We start from the raw sequence: 19,072 nt of genomic DNA on the forward strand, positions 1-19,072 counted from the left end.
GAAGTAAGAAGCAGCAAAGCAGCAATGCAAATCTCTTTGTGCTGGCAATTTCCACCTGAGTGAATTTCACTTGCAATGCTGCTGTAGTAAGGTAAATGAGAGAATCTGCTGTCTGACTTCTCTGCCACAAGATGCATCACACTTCTACATCTGTCCTCACTAGCTGCAACTATTCAGAGTCCCACTGATTAAGAGGTGAAAGATGGCAGTTGAGAGTCTCTCTCTCTCTGCTCAGCAGTACTGTACATGTGTACTAGCTATCACCAAGGTCTTGATTCAGGAAGCAGCAGGAATGTTCATGTGGTTTACATTATGAACGTGCTTCAGAGCTTCCAGGAATGAGAGCCAAAATATAAAGATAACTTGGAAACTGGAAAGCAAGCAAATCATAGGAAAAAAGACTGCCCAGATGTAGAAAATACACTATTAATAAAGTATCCTGACAAATTAACCATGGTGCACATTTTGTATCCACATGCTAGAAAGCATAGCTTTCTGAACAGCCTGGTGCCAAGTGTTTAATTACTACACAGCTTAAAAAGGAGAGAGATGATCTTATCTGTGGTTCAAGACCAGGGCATGGAAGTGAGAATAGAAGGAAACAGAGAGTTTGAAAGTGTTTATTCTGACCCACACAGTAAACACCATTCTAAGTCTCTCAGAAAGATGCAGGGGGGAGCAATCTAAATTCCACATCTTCTTAATGTTCTACATTTTTCTGAGACTTTGTTTCTGCCATAGCTTTAGTAATGAATTTAACATGAGCTTTATGCTTTACAGAAGTTGGAAAATATGATTCAAACTTGCATGGTATTAAAAGACTGGAATTATCTGCCAGGTACCCAGAATGGATTTTGTAAAATTCCAGCAGAAGGGTGTCCCCATGACAAAATAAGCCACATACTCAGTTCATGTCATCTGTGCACCCTCAGTCTTGATAAGGAATTACTTTAGAATAGAACAGAATAGAATAGAATAGACCAGACCAGACCAGATTGGAAGAGACCTTCAAGATCATCGTGTCCAACCCATCAACCAATCCAACCCACCTAAACAACTAACCCATGGCACCAAGCACCCCATCAAGTCTCTTCCTAAACACCTCCAATGATGGTGACTCCACCACCTCCTTGGGCAGCCCATTCCAATGGGCAATCACTCTCTCTGTATAGAACTTCTTCCTAACATCCAGCCTAAACCTCCCCTGGCACAGCCTGAGACTGTGTCCTCTTGTTCTGGTACTGGTTGCGTGGGAGAAGAGACCAACATCCGCCTGTCTACAACCTCCCTTCAGGTAGTTGTAGAGAGCAGTAAGGTCACCCAAGTCTCCTCCTCTCCAGGCTAAGCAACCTCAGCTCCCTCAGCCTCTCCTCATAGGGCTTGTGTTCCAAACCCCTCACCAACTTCGTTGCCCTTCTCTGGACTCGTTCCAGCAAGTCAACCTCCTTCCTAAACTGAGGGGCCCAGAACTGGACACAGTACTTGAGGTACAGAGTAACCAGATGTCTCCTGAAGCTTCAAGGACCAAAGCAGGTTCCCTATCACAGTAAAAACTGAAGCAAATATAACAGCTAACTGGCATTGAGATGCAGATGCTAGTAGTGTCCCTATCCCAGTAGTTTTGAGACACACACAAAGCCTGCAAGCCTAGGCTCAATTAAAGAAATTTGCAAAGGAAAGCATGCAGAGTCAGTCTTCAAAATTGTTGTTTCTAGAGGAAAGAGAGAATTTGTTAGATGTGAAAATTGCTAGTTATAGACAAAGTCAAAGAAGTTTGGACCATGAAACAATATGATAACAACTATTCTCTCAAGCAGGTAAAAAAACGAAACAAAACCAAAGGTACTTGTTTGTGTTGCCAACCATGTTTGAAGATGATGTTACTCAGACCATCTGATGGCGAGAATGGATCTGATACTCATTCTGAATTCATGAGCCATGAGCAGAGGAGATTAGTAGGTACCAAGAAATTGGCAGGCAGACTGAGAATGTATTTCTTCTGGCTCTTTCTCACATTACTTTTGCTCTGTGTAATGTAGAAGAAAATAGAGCACTGTGAGAAACCACTAAGCTGTATTGTGAGCGCTGCAGCCTGAAAGATGCTAGTCACTCTCCTGATTATTGAAGTCTCCTCTTTCCTTAACCTCCTGTGGAATGACTGGGGGGAATTACACAGCACAGCAGCAGTTACATCCAGGATGGGGACGACACTGTAGAGAGCCACTGAATCTCCTCCATGGAGCTGATGTCCAAGAGCAGGATGGACAGATTTTGATGTGTGACCTCAGATTTAGGGTATTTTAAAATGAAAAGAGCTATTACTTTAGAAGGTTCATTTAAATCAGGAGATGTATGGCGAATGGCACTATAAACAGTTAGGGAGAAGCAGTGTAGCTATGACAGAACTTTTAGAAGGGATTTTATTTGCCAGAATGCAAACAGCATCAGAGATAGGTAGGTGCCATCTAAAGCCTGTAAAACCCTCATGGCTGCTGAAGTCAGTACAGATGCTGACCTCACCACAGACTCTTCAGCTTTTGGTAGCCTGGAATTTGCTTGGGGTGATTTCTCAAGTAGAAATAGGTGCAGACAAAACCTTAACTGAAGCTACTGAGTCAAAGCTTGCAAGGCTTCCATGATAGGCCTTTCTTGGGCTTTCTCCTGTTAGACAAGATGCCAAAGGGTTTTGCAGTTATTATACTACTGGAATTGAGATTTTCTGTGCTGCTCTAGGTTTAGCTGCCATTTCCTCTTTTGAATTTATTGTTCAGTTAATTATTTTAATTATAGTGGTACTGGTGCTGTAAAGTACTTAATCAGATGGCTAAATCACACTGATTTTAATGGGAGGTAAACTCAGGGCTGATATTTGTTGGGAGATCTCTGAGAGCTTTGCTGAATTAGGGGTAACATGATACCAGACTGAAGAAGTGCTGGAATGGAGATTTTGTTTTTCCTTCCAATTGCCAGTAGTTGGAATCACTTCACTTTTAAGGTTCTTTTTCCTTCTCTTCTGTTTTGATTCCTTATTTGATTTTTCAAACCAGTTGAGGAAAGGTCTTTAGTCTTTTTTTATCTCTCTCTCTCTTTTTCTTTTTTTAATCTTTGTTTTAATTCAACAATTAGTCTTTAAATGTTCTTTCTGTATTTCTGAACTTCTGATTTTTATTCCATTATATATTTGCTATTCTTCTTTAGGAAGTGGAACAATTCTAAAGGGCATAACTGCAGCAACAGCAAGGAGGAACTGGAAAATTCCTGGGAAATAAATTGGCATTTTGTTTAATGTTGCCTTTCTCAAGCACTTGGCCCTCAAGGAGACTGCAGTGAAATCACTGGTTTGAATCTTCACCTATTAAAAGCAATTTTATGTTGTCATAACTTCACAGGAATCAAGTGAGTTACAACACCATAAAATTAGCTTAAATAATGTAATTATTTGTTGCCACAGAAATCATTACTGCTGGACAATATTGTACAAGAGTCACACAGAGACAATAACAGGCCAACAGACCTAATTATATGAAGTCTAGGCTATTTATCCAGCTCCTTTGATTAACAGCAGAAAAAAACATGAGCACAGCACTACCACCATAGCTATAAAAACTGGCAATTTATGTAATTTCCCTACCTTATTATAGACAACACTGGGGTCTTCTACAGAATAAGCCCTGCATAACCTTTCCAGGCTGTATCAAAAGCTTTTCCTGCACTATTCATCCTGCTGTATTTTCTCAGAAATATCATCTCTCTATAACAACCTCCTGAGTTCCACATGTGGGAAAACTAGCCCAAAACCAGCCCGTGGTCATAAGGGCCAAGAGAAGACAGCAAAGTGGCAAAACATCACGTGTAGGATACTGGGGAACAGAGAGAGAACAGTGATGTGTTCCTATGAAGCACACATGGGCTCTGCTCTCAGCTGTGCCCTTGAGAGAAAACACAAGTCACCTCACAGGACTAACACAGATGGGCTCAGTTTGAGCCCAGGCTGCCTACACAGCTCCCTGCCTACACAGCTTCCAGGTGAGATGGAGCCTGTTCAGGAAAGGCTCCTGGTTGTCTCATACGGCTGCAGCCGTGAGAGCTGGAGGCAGATGGACAGATGAGGTAAATGGCCTTAGGACAGCACTGCAGGGACTGCCCCAAGGCCTGGTGCTCTCCGTATCCTTCAAAGCGCAAGAGGCACCAAACACAAAGTCTCCAGAGAAATGCAGCTAGAGGGTAAAATGTGTAGTTTTCAGAACTGTTCATATTTTCCTTTTTTTCATTAATTGTAGCTACACAAATGTGGGTATGAGGTAAGGCTAGAATCAGTAAGGTTGGAAAAGACCTCATGACTACTAAACCATGGCACCAAGTGTCCACGTCCAATCCCCTCTCAAACACCTAATGTCACTCAGACTCCAGGTCTTTACTAACCTGGACACTGGCAGGTGACACCAAGCTTGGGGAATTTAGGGGTGAAAAAAATCCAATGCAGACAAAAAGAAGACATTAATAACATGAAAAGAATGAGCTCCCATACAGAAGGCGGCACCACAGTATTATAAAGAAAATTAATACATTTGCCTTCATATTTCACCACAACTCACTTGAAAATTAGGAGGCTGATTATAATGTTGTGGAAATCTTTAATCTTAATAAAATTACTTTCTTGATTTTAGAAAAAAGAAAAAAAACCAAACTCCTGTGCATTGCAGTCATTTTGCTGGAATTAGTTCTGTGCATAAAGACAAGAGGTGGAGTTGAGATTTAACTGCACATTATGAATGTGACATTGTTTTAACTGATTCCTAGACAGACTCTTAAGTATCTTCATTTGTTCTACCAGAAGCAGAATATGGTTGACTAAATTTTGATATTAATGGAATGGAATGGAATAGAATAGGAATAGGAATAGGAATAGGAATAGGAATAGGAATAGGAATAGGAATAGGAATAGGATTTACCAGGTTGGAAAAGACCTTTGAGATCGCTGAGTCCAACCTATCATCCAACATTACCTAATCAACTAAACCATGGAACCCAGCACCCCATCCAGTCTCTTCCTAAACACCTCCAGTGTTCCACCACCTCCCTGGGCAGCCCATTCCAATGGCCAATCACTCTATCTGTGAAGAACTTCTTCCTAACATCCAGCCTAAACCTCCCCTGGCACAGCTTGAAACTGTGTCCTCTTGTTCTGGTGCTTATTCTTCACCTTTTTCTTATGTCACCAGTTTCTACAGGTATTGTTCTATATTTGAGATCAAATTCCCTTGGAGCTGGCTCTATTATTCATTAATTAGCTAGGAAGCAAATTCAGATTGTTGCATGTTAATTACGTACCGCTTAAGCACCACCTAATTTTAAACATATAAGCAAATATACTAATTGGCAGCACTGGGTGACATCTACTCCCATCAACCACATTAGACAGAAACACAGTAAATGGCTCCTCATCACTAGCATTTCTCAACCCTGATCTACCAGATGGAAGGATACTTCACTATCTCTGACTCCTCTGCTGAGTAACACAGAGGTATGGGTCTCCAGAAATGCTAGCATGCAAGTGACAAAACCTATGATAAAGCAGTCACACTGGGAAACATCGGTTACAGAATGGAGACTCTTAGAACAAGTACAAAGCATCTGTATTTTACCATACCCTTTGACCTTGAGCTCCATCTCTTCCTGGGGAACCTGATGCTCCTGGAACACCCTAAAGGGAGGGCAAACAATGAGATCAATTAACAAAATCCAACTGAATAACTTTCCAGTGAAACTGTATGACGTGGTTTGGGATAAATGGAACTTAAAGAGTTAAAAAATGGATGGTACCATAGACAAGATACAGTACAGAAGGTGTTCCTATGGTTCAATACACATCATTAAAATGCACAGGCTTTATACCCACTCACCACAATCCTCTGTTAAGAACACCACCAATTTTGTCAAGTCAGGCTTCTTGTGCCACTAATCTGAACAGAGCTTGGTTTCCCACATCATTCATGTCAGTATGACTCCACTGCATGGCATCAGTGCCTTAACCTGAAATGACAACTGCTATTTCTCTCTCTAATTGCCAAAATGGACATCTTGCTGGAAGTCAGGGCAGCAACATCTCAAAGCAGAAACATCTGCCTGAGCAGGATTACATCACATCCAGAAGTTCCCTACTGTTCAGATGAAATGTCATTCTCTTGCTCATGAAGGCTGCAGAAAAGTAGTCTAGGACCACTACTGCAGTGGTCCAGAAGGCTAAAAAAATGCATCTGTGAGGAAAAGATGCACTTGTTTGCTGTCTCTGTGCACCTGTTTCCTATCTCTATCATACATGAAAAAGAGAGGGGACTTGGTAACAACCAACAAATACTGGAGAGGTATCAACAGCAGAAGACAAACACCAAAAAAGGTAACAGCAAATGATCCTGAAAAGCAGCAATGAACTGGTATGCCATCTCCAGGCTAAATGGAGGACACCAAACTGAGAAAGCATCACTGAATGCCGCAGCTTTTTACACAGGTGATGTTGTGGCTGGTGGCCTCTCCTCCTAGATTAATTCCAGGAGGAATGTAATAGGTTTAAAGTGAAAATAAGCAGATGGTAATTGTTCACTGTGTAAGCAGTAATCAAAGAGTGGACAGTTTTTGTGTCCACAGAGACCCAACTTCAGTGTTAGACAAGGTCCAAAAAAAAAATGGGTTCTTCAGGCCCTGAATGATTTGGCCTCTGCACACCAGCATATCCTGGATTCCTGATTCTAAATCTGTGCTGAAACTCATGCCAACAACACACTCAGCAGTTTTGGGTGTGTGCCTTAGATTTACAATGACGTCAGTTCAACATTCAAACTTAGTAAGTGGAGAGTTAAAAAGTAACTCAGGGAATACCTGCAAGCCAGGAAAACCAAGATCTCCCTTCTCTCCCTTTTCACCTGGAGGGCCCTGCAAACGAAGAATCATGCATAGCAAACTAAATACATGGTTACATTCTCATTTTTAATAGTTCCTTTCAGCTTCTTCAGAAAAAGATTATAAAAAAAACCCAACTAATAAACCAGGTTATTTTTACTGCTGAAGGCAAACCTACAGACTCCATCTGCAAAACTGTAAATGAAGAATTTACAAATAGAGAAAACACAGAAAATAAAATTGTTTCCAAAATGCCCCCTTCCTGGAGGTGTTCAAGGCCAGGCTGGATGAGGCCTTCAGCAACCTGATCAAGTGGCAAGGTGTCCTTGCCAACGGCTGGGAGTTTTGAAGTAGATGCTCTTTAAGGTCCCATCTAATCAAAAGCTCTCTAGGAATCTATGAATGATATCAGAAGCAACCTGACAAAACCATGTTACAAAAGCTTAGCTATTTTCTTTCCTCCTCACAGGAATCTGTTTCTCTTCAGCTCTCAGGAGTATGATGAAATCAATGGAATCCTGTGGAAACTAGATGTGTCTCTACAGTATGCATGCATGGCAAAAATGTACCTTCTAGGTAAGAAACTAATAATTGCATGCAGAAACAACATCTCTGTGAAGTAGCTATTTATATAAGTAATGTATTCTGTATTACTCTCTGATGACAGGTTTGGTAAATCACTTCTTCACATTGTGCAGCAGTATCGCATGGACTGGGCAAAAAAGAGCAAAGTGCATTACACTGTAGTAAATTTTGAACACCACCAAGAAAAGTCCAGCCAAAAAAAGGTAGGTATTGAGTACCTTTCAAGGCATGTGTGTACCCATCGACTAGAAATGGTCACAGAACAAGATTGGCACTGCTTGTTCATTATCCTACTGATGTGACTCTGATGAAATTCTGAGACTTATTTCACAACAGCAGTGCAAACTCCAGGCCTAATCATCACCCCTGATGACAGATTGTAGGTGTAGTGAACATTGTTGCTTAATTTTGGCAGCCAATCTGGTGGCTTTGCTTGGGTATACCTTTCAAGTCAGAACTGATCTGCTGTGAGCAATACCACACCAGAAAAAAGATAAAATATTAACATTTTAGTTTGGGGCCAACTTAACAACCCCTACTAAAACTTTTTTCACTTGTGTTTAGGCTTGGATGCCAATACCTGGGTCATATTCAGCTTGTAATAAAGTCTCTCCAGCTAACTAAAAGTTCAGATCCAAATACAGGAATGCTGGCACTGAACCCATGTCCTGTACAGGGTAAACCCTAATCTGTGACTTCACCTCAAATATTCAGATTCTGATCAGGACACCAAAAGATACTTTGGTCTAGTCTCAGACACATGCTGTACAAAACACCATAGGAAAGAACCCTATTGATTTTTTTAGTCTCACTGGAAGCCCTTGAATAGAAAGTCCACTGGGTCCTTGTGGTCCTGGAGGTCCTTGTGGTCCAGGAACACCAATTTCACCTCGAGGTCCATCTGGTCCCTAAAGCAGCATAGGACATAAGTTAAACTCTTATCATATGGATGGAGGCAACTTCTGTTTGAAAAATGAAATACCAATAGAGTCAAAAACATCTGAAATATGGGTTAATACTTGATTGAGCAGTTAAGGTTCCATTTAAAACTGCCTGCTTCCTTTATAAATACAACAAGAACACCACCAGATTTATGCTGCAATAGCAGCATTCCAAATGTTATATCTTTTGTCAAGGAACAAACAGGATAAGCAATTGCTACAAAAAGAGACACACCAAATGCCATTGGCATTTCACTGTGCTTCGTGCTCGGCACGTCAGAGCAAATCTGGAATTCATTTCAAGGTTTACATGCAGCAGATACAAAACAAGAACCTGTGCGTGTCAGCTGAAGTGCTGTGCAAAGTACCTTTGGACCTGGATCTCCACGATGTCCCTTGGCACCTCTGACACCTGGACCACCCTGTGAAGCACAAGTTAGAGGACTTGCTGAAAACCAAAACTCTGACAGTAACAAAATCCAGAGGAGCCCAAAACACTGTTTTTTCCCCCTTGTTTCTGAATCAGTGTTCAGGAAACAGTCAGTATCCTGGAGTAATTAAACTGAGAACATACTGAAGTGTGGCCATACAGAGGGACAGATTTAAACACAGATGTGACTCCTTTCTAGAGCCAAGAATGCACACCACGCAAGCATCAAAATAAGGCTGGAAAGCTGCTACAGGGATGGAAATGTGGACAAGTGCTCCAGTTGCTGAAAACTTCTGCACAGCTGTCTGTTCTCCTCAAGATTACCACATTGTTAAAGACTGAATTTCCAATGACCTGGGACTATTTTTCTGTCAGGACAACTCCAGGATCTACTAGACTTATGTTTTAATTTAGAGCTACTCTTAGGTAAAATTCTTTTGCCCATTTTTCTCTCTCTTTTTTCTTTCTTTCTTTCTTTCTTGCTTCAAGCAGTGCCTACATCTGTTAATCATTTATTAACCAACTCTTGCCTTTTTTATTAGTATCATCTGAGACACTGGAGTTGCATATATCTAAATGGCTGCCACGAACAGGCTTTGCATATACATATGCTGGATGTGCTTTGTCCTCTAGGACAGCATTACTGTTATCATTTTCCCCTTTCTTCAGATCAGTTTCCCTCTTACTCCACCTGGCATATTGGTTAATCACAGTATCACAGAATTGCCCACTCAAAAATAATCCAGTTCCAATCCCCTTGCCACGGGCAGGGACACCTCACACTAGATCAGGTTGCTCAAGAGCCACATCCAGCCTGGCCTGAAAAACTTCCAGTAGGCTTCTACCACCTCCCTGGGCAACATGTTCCAGTGTCTCGTCACCCTCATGGTGAAGAACTTCCTAACATCCAATCTGAATCTACCCACTTGCACTTTTGCTCCATAATCTCCTGGGATATGACTTTTTTAGGGAATTCTGTCTTTCTTTGGGTTCAAAAAGGATCTTACACAATTAGACCCCATAACTGAATAGTGATATTTAGAGGCTAAAATAAGTACATATAAAAATAAGAGCAGCTACAATAAAGACATGAAAATAGAAAATATGCTTATCAGATTAAATGCATTTGTGGTATGCAGATCTAGAAGTAGGAATGGTAATAACAGAAACATCTGGAAATACCAGAGTACTGTTGCTCTTCAACACAGGTATCATGATAGGGTCTTCACATGTGCAATCACAGAGTAGTTTTCTATTCCTTTCCCAGCTCCCTCAGTCTTCTCACTTTCATCCAAAAACATTATGGCCAGAGACCCATTCCATAACAGTCAGCTCTGACCCTAAAATCTCATCCCACGCTCCCCACAGAAACCATGTTCCAGTTGCCAGTTCCAAGATTCCAAGTCCTCACATTTCTGCATTCCAGCCCAGTAGCTTCCCTCTGCCCTTTCTCCTGCCTCTGCTTTTCTCCTACCTCACTCTGAGATTAAAAAATCCTATGCAAATGCTTAGCAAAATAACTGCAACTTTTTAACATAAACAAAAATAGGTTTCTCCCATTTTGTGCTCAAAAACATTTTTGCTGAGTAATGACACACATTCAAAAATATCCTGAAAATGAGCTACTCAGTCACATGTTTTCAGATTCACACTGAGTTTGCTACACTTACCCATGTTTAAAAGCAGCAACCTTTGCTTGGTAAAACCACAAGTTCCAGAAAAGCATTCATTTAAGTTGAAGCCATCACAAGAGCCTCCCCCATGTTTTGGTTGTTAATCCTCAGCACTTCTAAGCTTGTGTGATGATTTAAGGCTTTTCATTTCTTTGGCTTATTCTTCTTCAGGAATTCCTGTAATGCCTTTTTCTCTTACTTTAAATTACTTCTTAATAGCCAGTGCCTTTCCCCAGAAACAGTTCTGGGGGAACAACTGATATCAAGTCACCTCCTTACTCCTTTTTAGTAGTTAAAAGCTACAAAGCACTGAGATATCAAGTCACCTCCTTATGCCTTTTTACTAGTTAAAACCTATGAAGCACTGAAAGCATTTCATTGCAATTAAACTTCTCCAGTCTTCCAGTATTTTTTTTAATCTCCTACTTCATCTCCTCCAGCTCAGCAACACTCCTTTCAAAATGCAAGCACCAGGTTCATGTGATACCTTCCTTTTACCTTGAGTGGGGAATTTCAGACAGCGTGATCAAATTCTGGCAAAGAACAAGCCATAAAACCATCCCATAATGAAATCTGCCAGACAATCTTAACTCTAAATGACACTTTGCCTTACCCACAATGACCCACTTCACAGCATCACAAAACCATTGAATGATAGGGGTTGGAAGGCACCCCTGCAGATTATCTAGTTCAATCCCCCACTTCCTTAAAGAGCTTTAAAAACTATTTCCAGAGCTACTTTCCCAAACAAATGGAAGCCTTTTATTTGGAGTATTTAAGTCTAATGTCTAAAACTGGCTACATGGTAGAATCTTGATCCCTTAAAGAGAAAAATCCTTGGCTTAGAGAAAAGTCACATGAGATCTTAATGACTTGGAGCAGTATTGACCAGACATAGCACAGGTGACTTTCTGACTTTGGGTTGGCACAGAGATGAATGCTAACTTTAATCTTTTGCTCTGCTTTTTCCTAGGCCTCTTACTTTTATTCAGAGCTATGCCATCTAAATATCTGGCAGAAAAAGAAACACTCACAAAAGGCTGAGTTGCAGAATCACATAGTCCCTTGCCTAGGCAGTGATTTTTCTGCATGGCATTATGCTACTCAAAATACTGCTAATCATAAACCCAATGAATAGAAGTACATTATTTTATGGCTAGATCAAGTTTGGCACTTCCTGATCTGTATATGTTTAGAACTATAGTAACACATCCTTCCAGTCAAATAATTCCAAAATATTTTTCCTTTTACTGTAAAATGTGGTCAACTTACTCAATTTCAGCTGCATTTTTGTGTGAATTATCCCATTGTCTTTTTTGTTGCAGAACACAGATTGGACATCCATATACAGAAATGAAAATCTTAATCCATACTTATTTAGAACATTCATTTAAGTAGGAGAACAGAATAATTTTTCCCTTGTTCAAGACAGAACTTTTCAGTGCATTTTCTTCTGAGGTCCTTTTCAAGTTTTTGTAGCAGAGCCTGAAGAACAGTTCTTGCAGAAAGACTGACCTCTGAGTTGTTACTGGGTTAAGAATCTGCTAGGTGAATGCCTTGTATGTAAGTTAATTTTGCTGCTGAATGTGTATCTCACGTGACTTTCCTTTGCATTCCTCACTATTTCTCTTCAAAACATGCTCTTGGAGCACCCAGGACGTAGCATGAGCAGAGAAACAAGCAGTTCTATGTTGTTCACAAGAGGCTTCACTTCAAGCTAATTTAGCAAGCAGCTCTAAGACATGAAGCAGAGTTCTCAAACTAGCTGTAAAAGAACAAAACCACCACCAACACGCAACCACTCTACAAACATCCAAGTCAGGTTTCTCATTAAACCAAACCAGTAACAGACCATTGCAAGCAGAGGCTACAACTTCTCTAAACTGGTAAAAATCAGCCTTGGGATGTCAGACTGAATTGTTTAACTTTAGTGACCTGTATCTCAGCTGTCTGGTGTGATCCACTGTCTGAATTCTTCAACAAGCCAGAAAAGAGAAAGGACATTTACTTCATGTCTCTAAGATACTATGTTAAGATGGAAGGAAAGTTAAATATTGTCTTCCTGAAGATACTATCTAGTTCCACTGGTTACACAAGGAGCTTAGGTATAATTACTTAGCATGTGTACAGTAAACACTTAGATGAGTGCTATCAAAGCAACACCACAAAATATAGGGAAAGTTGTGACACTATTTATTTCCTCATTTGTTGGCAAGATAGAAAAAGCTTCAATTCAACTTTTACCAAAGCCAGCTCATTTCATCCTCTCTCCCCTTCAATGCTCTTGGTTACCTCCTCTGCCTCTAGGAGCTCTCAGAACTACAACTTTCAGTTCTGGTTTCCAATAAATATTGTAGCTCTTAAGAAGGGCTTTTAAGACAGTGAAGTCTTCTTTAACATCCTCTTTAACATCTTTATTGATGATCTGGATGAGGGCATTGAGTCTATCATCAGTAAATTTGCTGATGACACCAAGCTGGGGACAGGAGTTGATCTGCTAGAGGGTAGAGAGGCTCTGCAGAGAGACCTCGACAGGCTGGACAGATGGGCAGAGTCCAACGGCATGAGATTTAACGCATCCAAGTGCCGGGTTCTGCACATTGGCCACAGCAACCCCATGCAGTGCTACAGGCTGGGGTCAGAGTGGCTGGAGAGCAGCCAGGCAGAGAGGGACCTGGGGGTGCTGGTTGATGGTAGGATGAACATGAGCCTGCAGTGTGCCCAGGCAGCCAAGAGGGCCAATGGCATCCTGGCCTGCATCAGGAACAGTGTGGCCAGCAGGAGCAGGGAGGTCATTCTGCCCCTGTACACTGCACTGGTTAGGCCACACCTCGAGTACTGTGTCCAGTTCTGGGCCCCTCAGTTTAGGAAGGATGTTGACTTGCTGGAACGAGTCCAGAGAAGGGCAACGAAGTTAGTGAGGGGCTTGGAACACAAGCCCTATGAGGAGAGACTGAGGGAGCTGGGGCTGCTTAGCCTGGAGAGGAGGAGACTCAGGGGTGACCTTATTGCTCTCTACAACTACCTGAAGGGGGGTTGTAAACAGGCAGAGGTTGGTCTCTTCTCCCAGGCAGCCAGCACCAGAACAAGAAGACACAGTCTCAGGCTGCGCCAGGGGAAGTTCAGGCTGGAGGTCAGGAGGAAGTTTTACACGGAGAGAGTGATTGCCCATTGGAATGGGCTGCCTGGGGAGGTGGTGGAGTCGCCGTCACTGGAGGTGTTCAGGAGGAGACTTGACAGGGTGCTTGGTTACATGGGTTAGTTGATTGGGTGGTGTTGGGTGATAGGTTGGACGCGATGGTCTTGAAGGTCTCTTCCAACCTGGTTTATTCTATTCTATTCTATTCTATTCTTTCACCTTGTACTACACACAGGGCATTGTCACATCCCATACCTTGAATTCATAAGCATGCTGTAAACTGAGTATTTGGGAAATCTAAACTCCAAGACACATTTAATACACATAGGCTAAAACAGGCAGACAGCAAGTGATCAAAAAACTGAAACCAAATGTCACTAACTACTGCATATCAACTAACATTGCATATCAACTACAGCCAGGCAACAGGGTTCAGGGTCTAAAGATTTCCCTAACTGCTCCAGGTCTGAATTAAATGACCAAAAATCTGACTGAGGAGGTTTTTACTTGGCATCCTTGCTACAAATTTGATGCTATTTTCTCTCTGTGGTAGCACTTCAAGCCCTAATTTCACCTTATTTGTTGCACAATGGCAGTATACTAACATCTCTGGGAATAAAAGTGAGCAGTGGGCTGTCTGGTACATGCTGTCTACAAATCTGAATAAAACCTTACCGGCGGTCCAGGAGGTCCAACGGGACCCTTATTAGCTTCTGAACAGGAACAAGCATGTGGAAGAGCAGGGCAATTTTCCTCATCTCTCTAAGGAAAGATCAAGATAGGAAGAGAACAATGTCCAAAACATTGATTCAGAAGTTAAGAATTTTGTGAATCTAAGGCACAGTACTGTGTGGACACTTCAAAAGCACTTGATTTTCAATAGGACAAGTCCTCCAAGCAGACTTGGGTGGTTCTGAAAACTCTTAACTGCTCATTTCCATTAAAACATTTGTCTCAGGGGAAAGTAAAAAGCAAATCCTATGGTTATTGAAAAAGGTTCCTTACCAAGCCAGGAAGCTCACAGCACTTGTCTCGATTGGCCCATGAGGTAGCACAAACAATGTCAAACATCTGTAACTGCAACTGTTTCAAAACAAGAGGGATGAATGTTAGTTGTAGAATAAGTGCAAAACAAGGTCATCAGCAAGCAAAGCTACCTTAAATCAAGCACTTGAATTAGACACAGGAAAGGCTGTCAACACAAATGCATTAACTTAAATGGTAAATGACTTGTGTTCTGAGCAACTTGTCCAAACTATTAGACATCCTGGGGATTGAGCAAGCTGTTCAAGGTTAAGTGTGCAGACATTTGTTGGATTATCCCCACCTCCTTGATTACACTCCTGATTTGCCAAATGGTGCCTCTTGATACTTTCATCTAGCAAAGGAGGCATCAAGAGACAGGCAAAAGAGAGTTTAGCTTCTCAAAACTGAGTAATTTCTCTTAACCCACTGGCATGGTGCTCAGATTTTATCTGGGGCAAGGTCTCCTGTAGCCTATTACACTGGAGATGAGCCATGAATAATATTCAACATCTTCTCCAGTTTTATTTTACTTTAGAATATGCCCTGTCTTATCCATGTTATCCCCAGGCAATAAAAGCTTAAGGATAGTGAAAAGCTTGCTCAACACGTAACAACATAGGTCAGAAAAGAAAATCTCCACCGTAGGTCAGGGAACGTGGCTTGGACCAGAATTTAATCAACAAGGATACACACATTTGGTAAAAATAATGGCTGCTAGGTACTCAGCAACAATACCCTAAATAGCAATGAACAGCAAAGACAATTGTCTCCTTTACAGCCTTGAGCTGAACAAAGGGGTCTACAGACACGAAGCTTGCTGCTGTTACTATTTCTATTCTTTTTCCATGCCTCATTTATGTGCACACTGAATAAAGAGGGCAATGAGACAGAACATCCCATTAAATTAACCCCACATGTTAAGAAAAGTGAGGAACTGCTAGAGATGGTACTCTCTCTTGTTCTGCTCCTACTATTATTTTCTGTGGCATTATTTTAACACGTAGAGAAGTGAATTTAAAGGTTTTCTTAAACCTGCACTGCTTCTAAAGCTGTTAAAATGAATCACATGTGTGCATCTTTGGGTTTGCCTCACTTTTTTCTTGTACAATTCAAGTATTATATTTTAAACACTAGAACACTTTCATGGAAATTCTTCTTATCTGCCAGTAGAGTAGCTGGTTTGTAGATATGCTGTACACAGACACACGTGAGCTGGATCCGTGCTAAACACCTTAGACAGCTGAAGTGCAGTGTGAGTCACAGAACATATCCAGGTGGGTTTTGAAACTGTCCAGAGAAGGAAACTCCACAACCTCTCCAGGCAGCCTGTTCCAGATATTCCATACATTTATAGACATTGATAAGATCCCCTCTCATCCTTCTCAAGACTAAACAGCCCCAGGTCTCTCAGTCTTTCTTCATAGGAGATATGTTCAAATCCCTTAATCATCCTCACGGATCTCCGTTGGACTCTCTTCAGCAGATCTCTGTCTCTCATGAACTGGGAAGCCCAAAACTGGATGCAGTATTCCAGACATGGTCTCACCAGGGCAGAGTAGAGGAGAAGAACCTCCCTAGACCTGCTGGACACACTTTTCATAGAATAGAATAGAATAGAATAGAATAGAATAGAATAGAATAGAATAGAATAGAATAGACCAGACCAGACCAGACCAGACCAGGTCGGAAGAGACCTTCAAGATCATCATGTCCAACCTATCATCCAACACGACCTAATCAACTAACCCATGCAACCAAGCACCCTATCAAGTCTCTTAATGCACCCCAGCATGCCATTGGCTCTCTTGTGCACAAGGGCACATTGCTGTCCCATGGACAACTTGTTTTCCACTAGGACTCCAAGGTCTTTCTCCATGGAGCTGCTTTCTAGCAGGACAACCTCTAATGAAATCAAGCTTTTTGGACCTTTGGTTTGACTCCACAAAGGTCTATCCTGAGTCTAACAAGACTGTACCCCTGGCTATGTCAAATGTAAGCTGGCTTCAGGAGAAGACACTTAGATGTTTCTTTGCCACACATCCTGAAATACTAATACTGGCAGGAGTCAGTAGCTCGAGCACAGTAGCATGTGAACATGCATGAACATACTGCTCTGGGACTCTGGGCATTAGCATGATACTACAGATAAGCAAATAAGGCATCCCAGGAAAGGAGTGCAGCAACACCTGAGCTGGCTATTGCAAAAACCAGTTTCAGTTCAGAAAAAAAGTAGTATTGCCATCTCTTCCACATCACAGCCCATTCCAAGCTATTCTGAGCAATGAAAGAATTGTTCTATTCATCATCCAAGTGTTGAATGGCTCAGTATTCATATTTTAAAACATTATGTGGGTTTCTCTGAGTCAAGTAACTAAACAAAGCTTTCTTTGCTACCATTAAACATTGATTCATAGCTGTCTGTATTCACAGGGATTTTGCTTTCTAAGTGTCTAGTCCTGCAAGCAGAACCAGTAAGAGAGAAAAATCTGCCAAATCTGACCTGATCAGGCCACAGTTTTGCAAAGATTTCTTAAGACCAGACCACATCACACATCACTTTTTTAACAGTACATATATGAGGAGCTTAAACAAGTTAAATTTAAAGAAAAAGGAAGCATCAAGAAGGTTCATGAATTGTAAATAAGCAATGCTTTAAAGCTGGTGCTTTAATGCTTTAAAACACCAGAACAAGAGGACACAGTCTCAAGCTGCACCAGGGGAGGTTTAGGCTGGATGTTAGGAAGAAGCTCTTCATAGAAAGAGTGATTTGCCACTGGAATGTGCTGCCCAGGGAGGTGGTGGAGTCACCATCACTGGGGGTGTTTAGGAAGAGACTGGATGGGGTGCTTGGTGCCATGGTTTAGTTGATTAGATAGTGTGGGATGATAGGTTGGACTCGACAATCTCAAAGGTCTTTTCCAACCTGATTAATTCTATGCTATGCTATGCTATGCTGTGCTATGCTATGCTATGCTATGCTATGCTATGCTATGCTATGCTATTCATTAAATCCCACTGAAGGAATAAAGAGCATTATTTGCTGAATGTTTTGGTCAAGTTTCATTGCTCTGGCTGGAATAAATAGTCCTGAAACATCTCACTATTAAGGGATCTCACTATTAAGGTTGGGCACCTTAACTTAATTCCCCTTATTATCCTATCTCTAATTCTGCCTGTTCATTGCACACTATATGCATTGATAGGAAAAGAGCTTTGGGACTGTTATACTCCCTCAAAACTAAAATATTTTGCAAAATGTAGGTAAGAAAACACCCCACACTAAATTACATTCTGACATTGTTAAACTGTTCCATGTGGATATCCACAAATCTACTAAAAAAATAGCTGCCTGCCTGTTACAATTGTATGCAATAAGCATGTCTAGAAGTAAGGCTAAAGCATTTCATGAAAACAAACAGAGCTGATGGAAAAAGAACTGTTAAAATACTCCAATTTTTATATCAATTCAAAACAATGTTCAAAATGTTTAACAAAATGAAATATCTGTTTTGTATGATGTCTCCATGAACCTTTTAAAACTGTGAAGGTACTGGAATGGAAGACATACCAGCATTTTATTTTCAGCAGTGGCACAACTGATAGCCAATGGAGCACAAGGGTGGAAATCTACTAGCTTCCAGGGACTGTCAGATCAGGGATTTCCTGCCCCAGGTTTTTTAACACCCATCACTTCCCTTTCAGTCATTTGGCCAGGCCTTCCTACAATCTATACAAATATTCAGCACCCACAAAACTGTAAGGAAAGAAGCTGCACTGATCCACTACCCGTTGTTAGAACCTTAAACATGTCTCCTACAAGCTTCCTGTGATGTCCTCTAAGTTTTGGAGTAGCAGCTCATTCATGCCTTAAGTGTGACTACTGACACCAGTTCTATTCTCAGGCTGTGCCAGGGGAGGTTTAGATTGGATGTTAGGAAGAAGTTCTATACAGAGAGAGAGTGATTGCCCATTGGAATGGGCTGCCCGGGGAGGTGGTGGAGTCACCATCACTGGAGGTGTTCAGGAGGAGACTTGATGGGGTGCTTGTTGCCATGGGTTAGTTGTTTAGGTGGGTTGGATTGGTTAATAGGTTGGATGGTTTATTATTCTATTCTATTCTATTCTTCTATTCTATTCAACATGAATAAAATGTGCAGATGGGTGGTTTAAAGAATTGTGTTTGGGTGCCTGTAATTGACATATGTAGCAATACTTGAAGGCATCTAAACAGCACTGTGGAGTAAAGAATTTTAACTTTCAGCTACACAATTGTAGTCTCACATCAGTTTTACAATTCATTCAAACAAACCCAAATTTTTCAGTGAGTGGGTGGCCTGACTTATCTCCTATAGATTTCTGGGTTCTAACAAAAGAGACCATT

At 41.3% G+C, this 19,072-nt stretch overlaps 1 protein-coding gene across 8 annotated transcripts in view; it reads right to left on the minus strand.

The window, feature by feature from the left end:
- Positions 1-19,072, minus strand: part of COL14A1 (collagen type XIV alpha 1 chain) — a 103,968-nt gene that overhangs the window by 10,809 nt on the left and 74,087 nt on the right. For all 8 annotated transcript variants that reach the window (XM_068158630.1, XM_068158628.1, XM_068158631.1 and 5 more), the window contains 6 exons: positions 14,671-14,748; positions 14,341-14,427; positions 8,792-8,845; positions 8,295-8,390; positions 6,877-6,930; positions 5,651-5,704 (listed from right to left, as the gene is read on the minus strand). In XM_068158630.1, the coding sequence (XP_068014731.1) occupies positions 5,651-5,704; positions 6,877-6,930; positions 8,295-8,390; positions 8,792-8,845; positions 14,341-14,427; positions 14,671-14,748 (423 nt within the window). The remainder of the gene's footprint in view (positions 1-5,650; positions 5,705-6,876; positions 6,931-8,294; positions 8,391-8,791; positions 8,846-14,340; positions 14,428-14,670; positions 14,749-19,072) is intronic.

This window comes from Melanerpes formicivorus, unplaced genomic scaffold, assembly GCF_026170545.1.
Source record: "Melanerpes formicivorus ecotype bairdi unplaced genomic scaffold, bMelFor1.0.p_v2 SCAF_40, whole genome shotgun sequence".
NCBI lineage: Eukaryota > Metazoa > Chordata > Aves > Piciformes > Picidae > Melanerpes > Melanerpes formicivorus.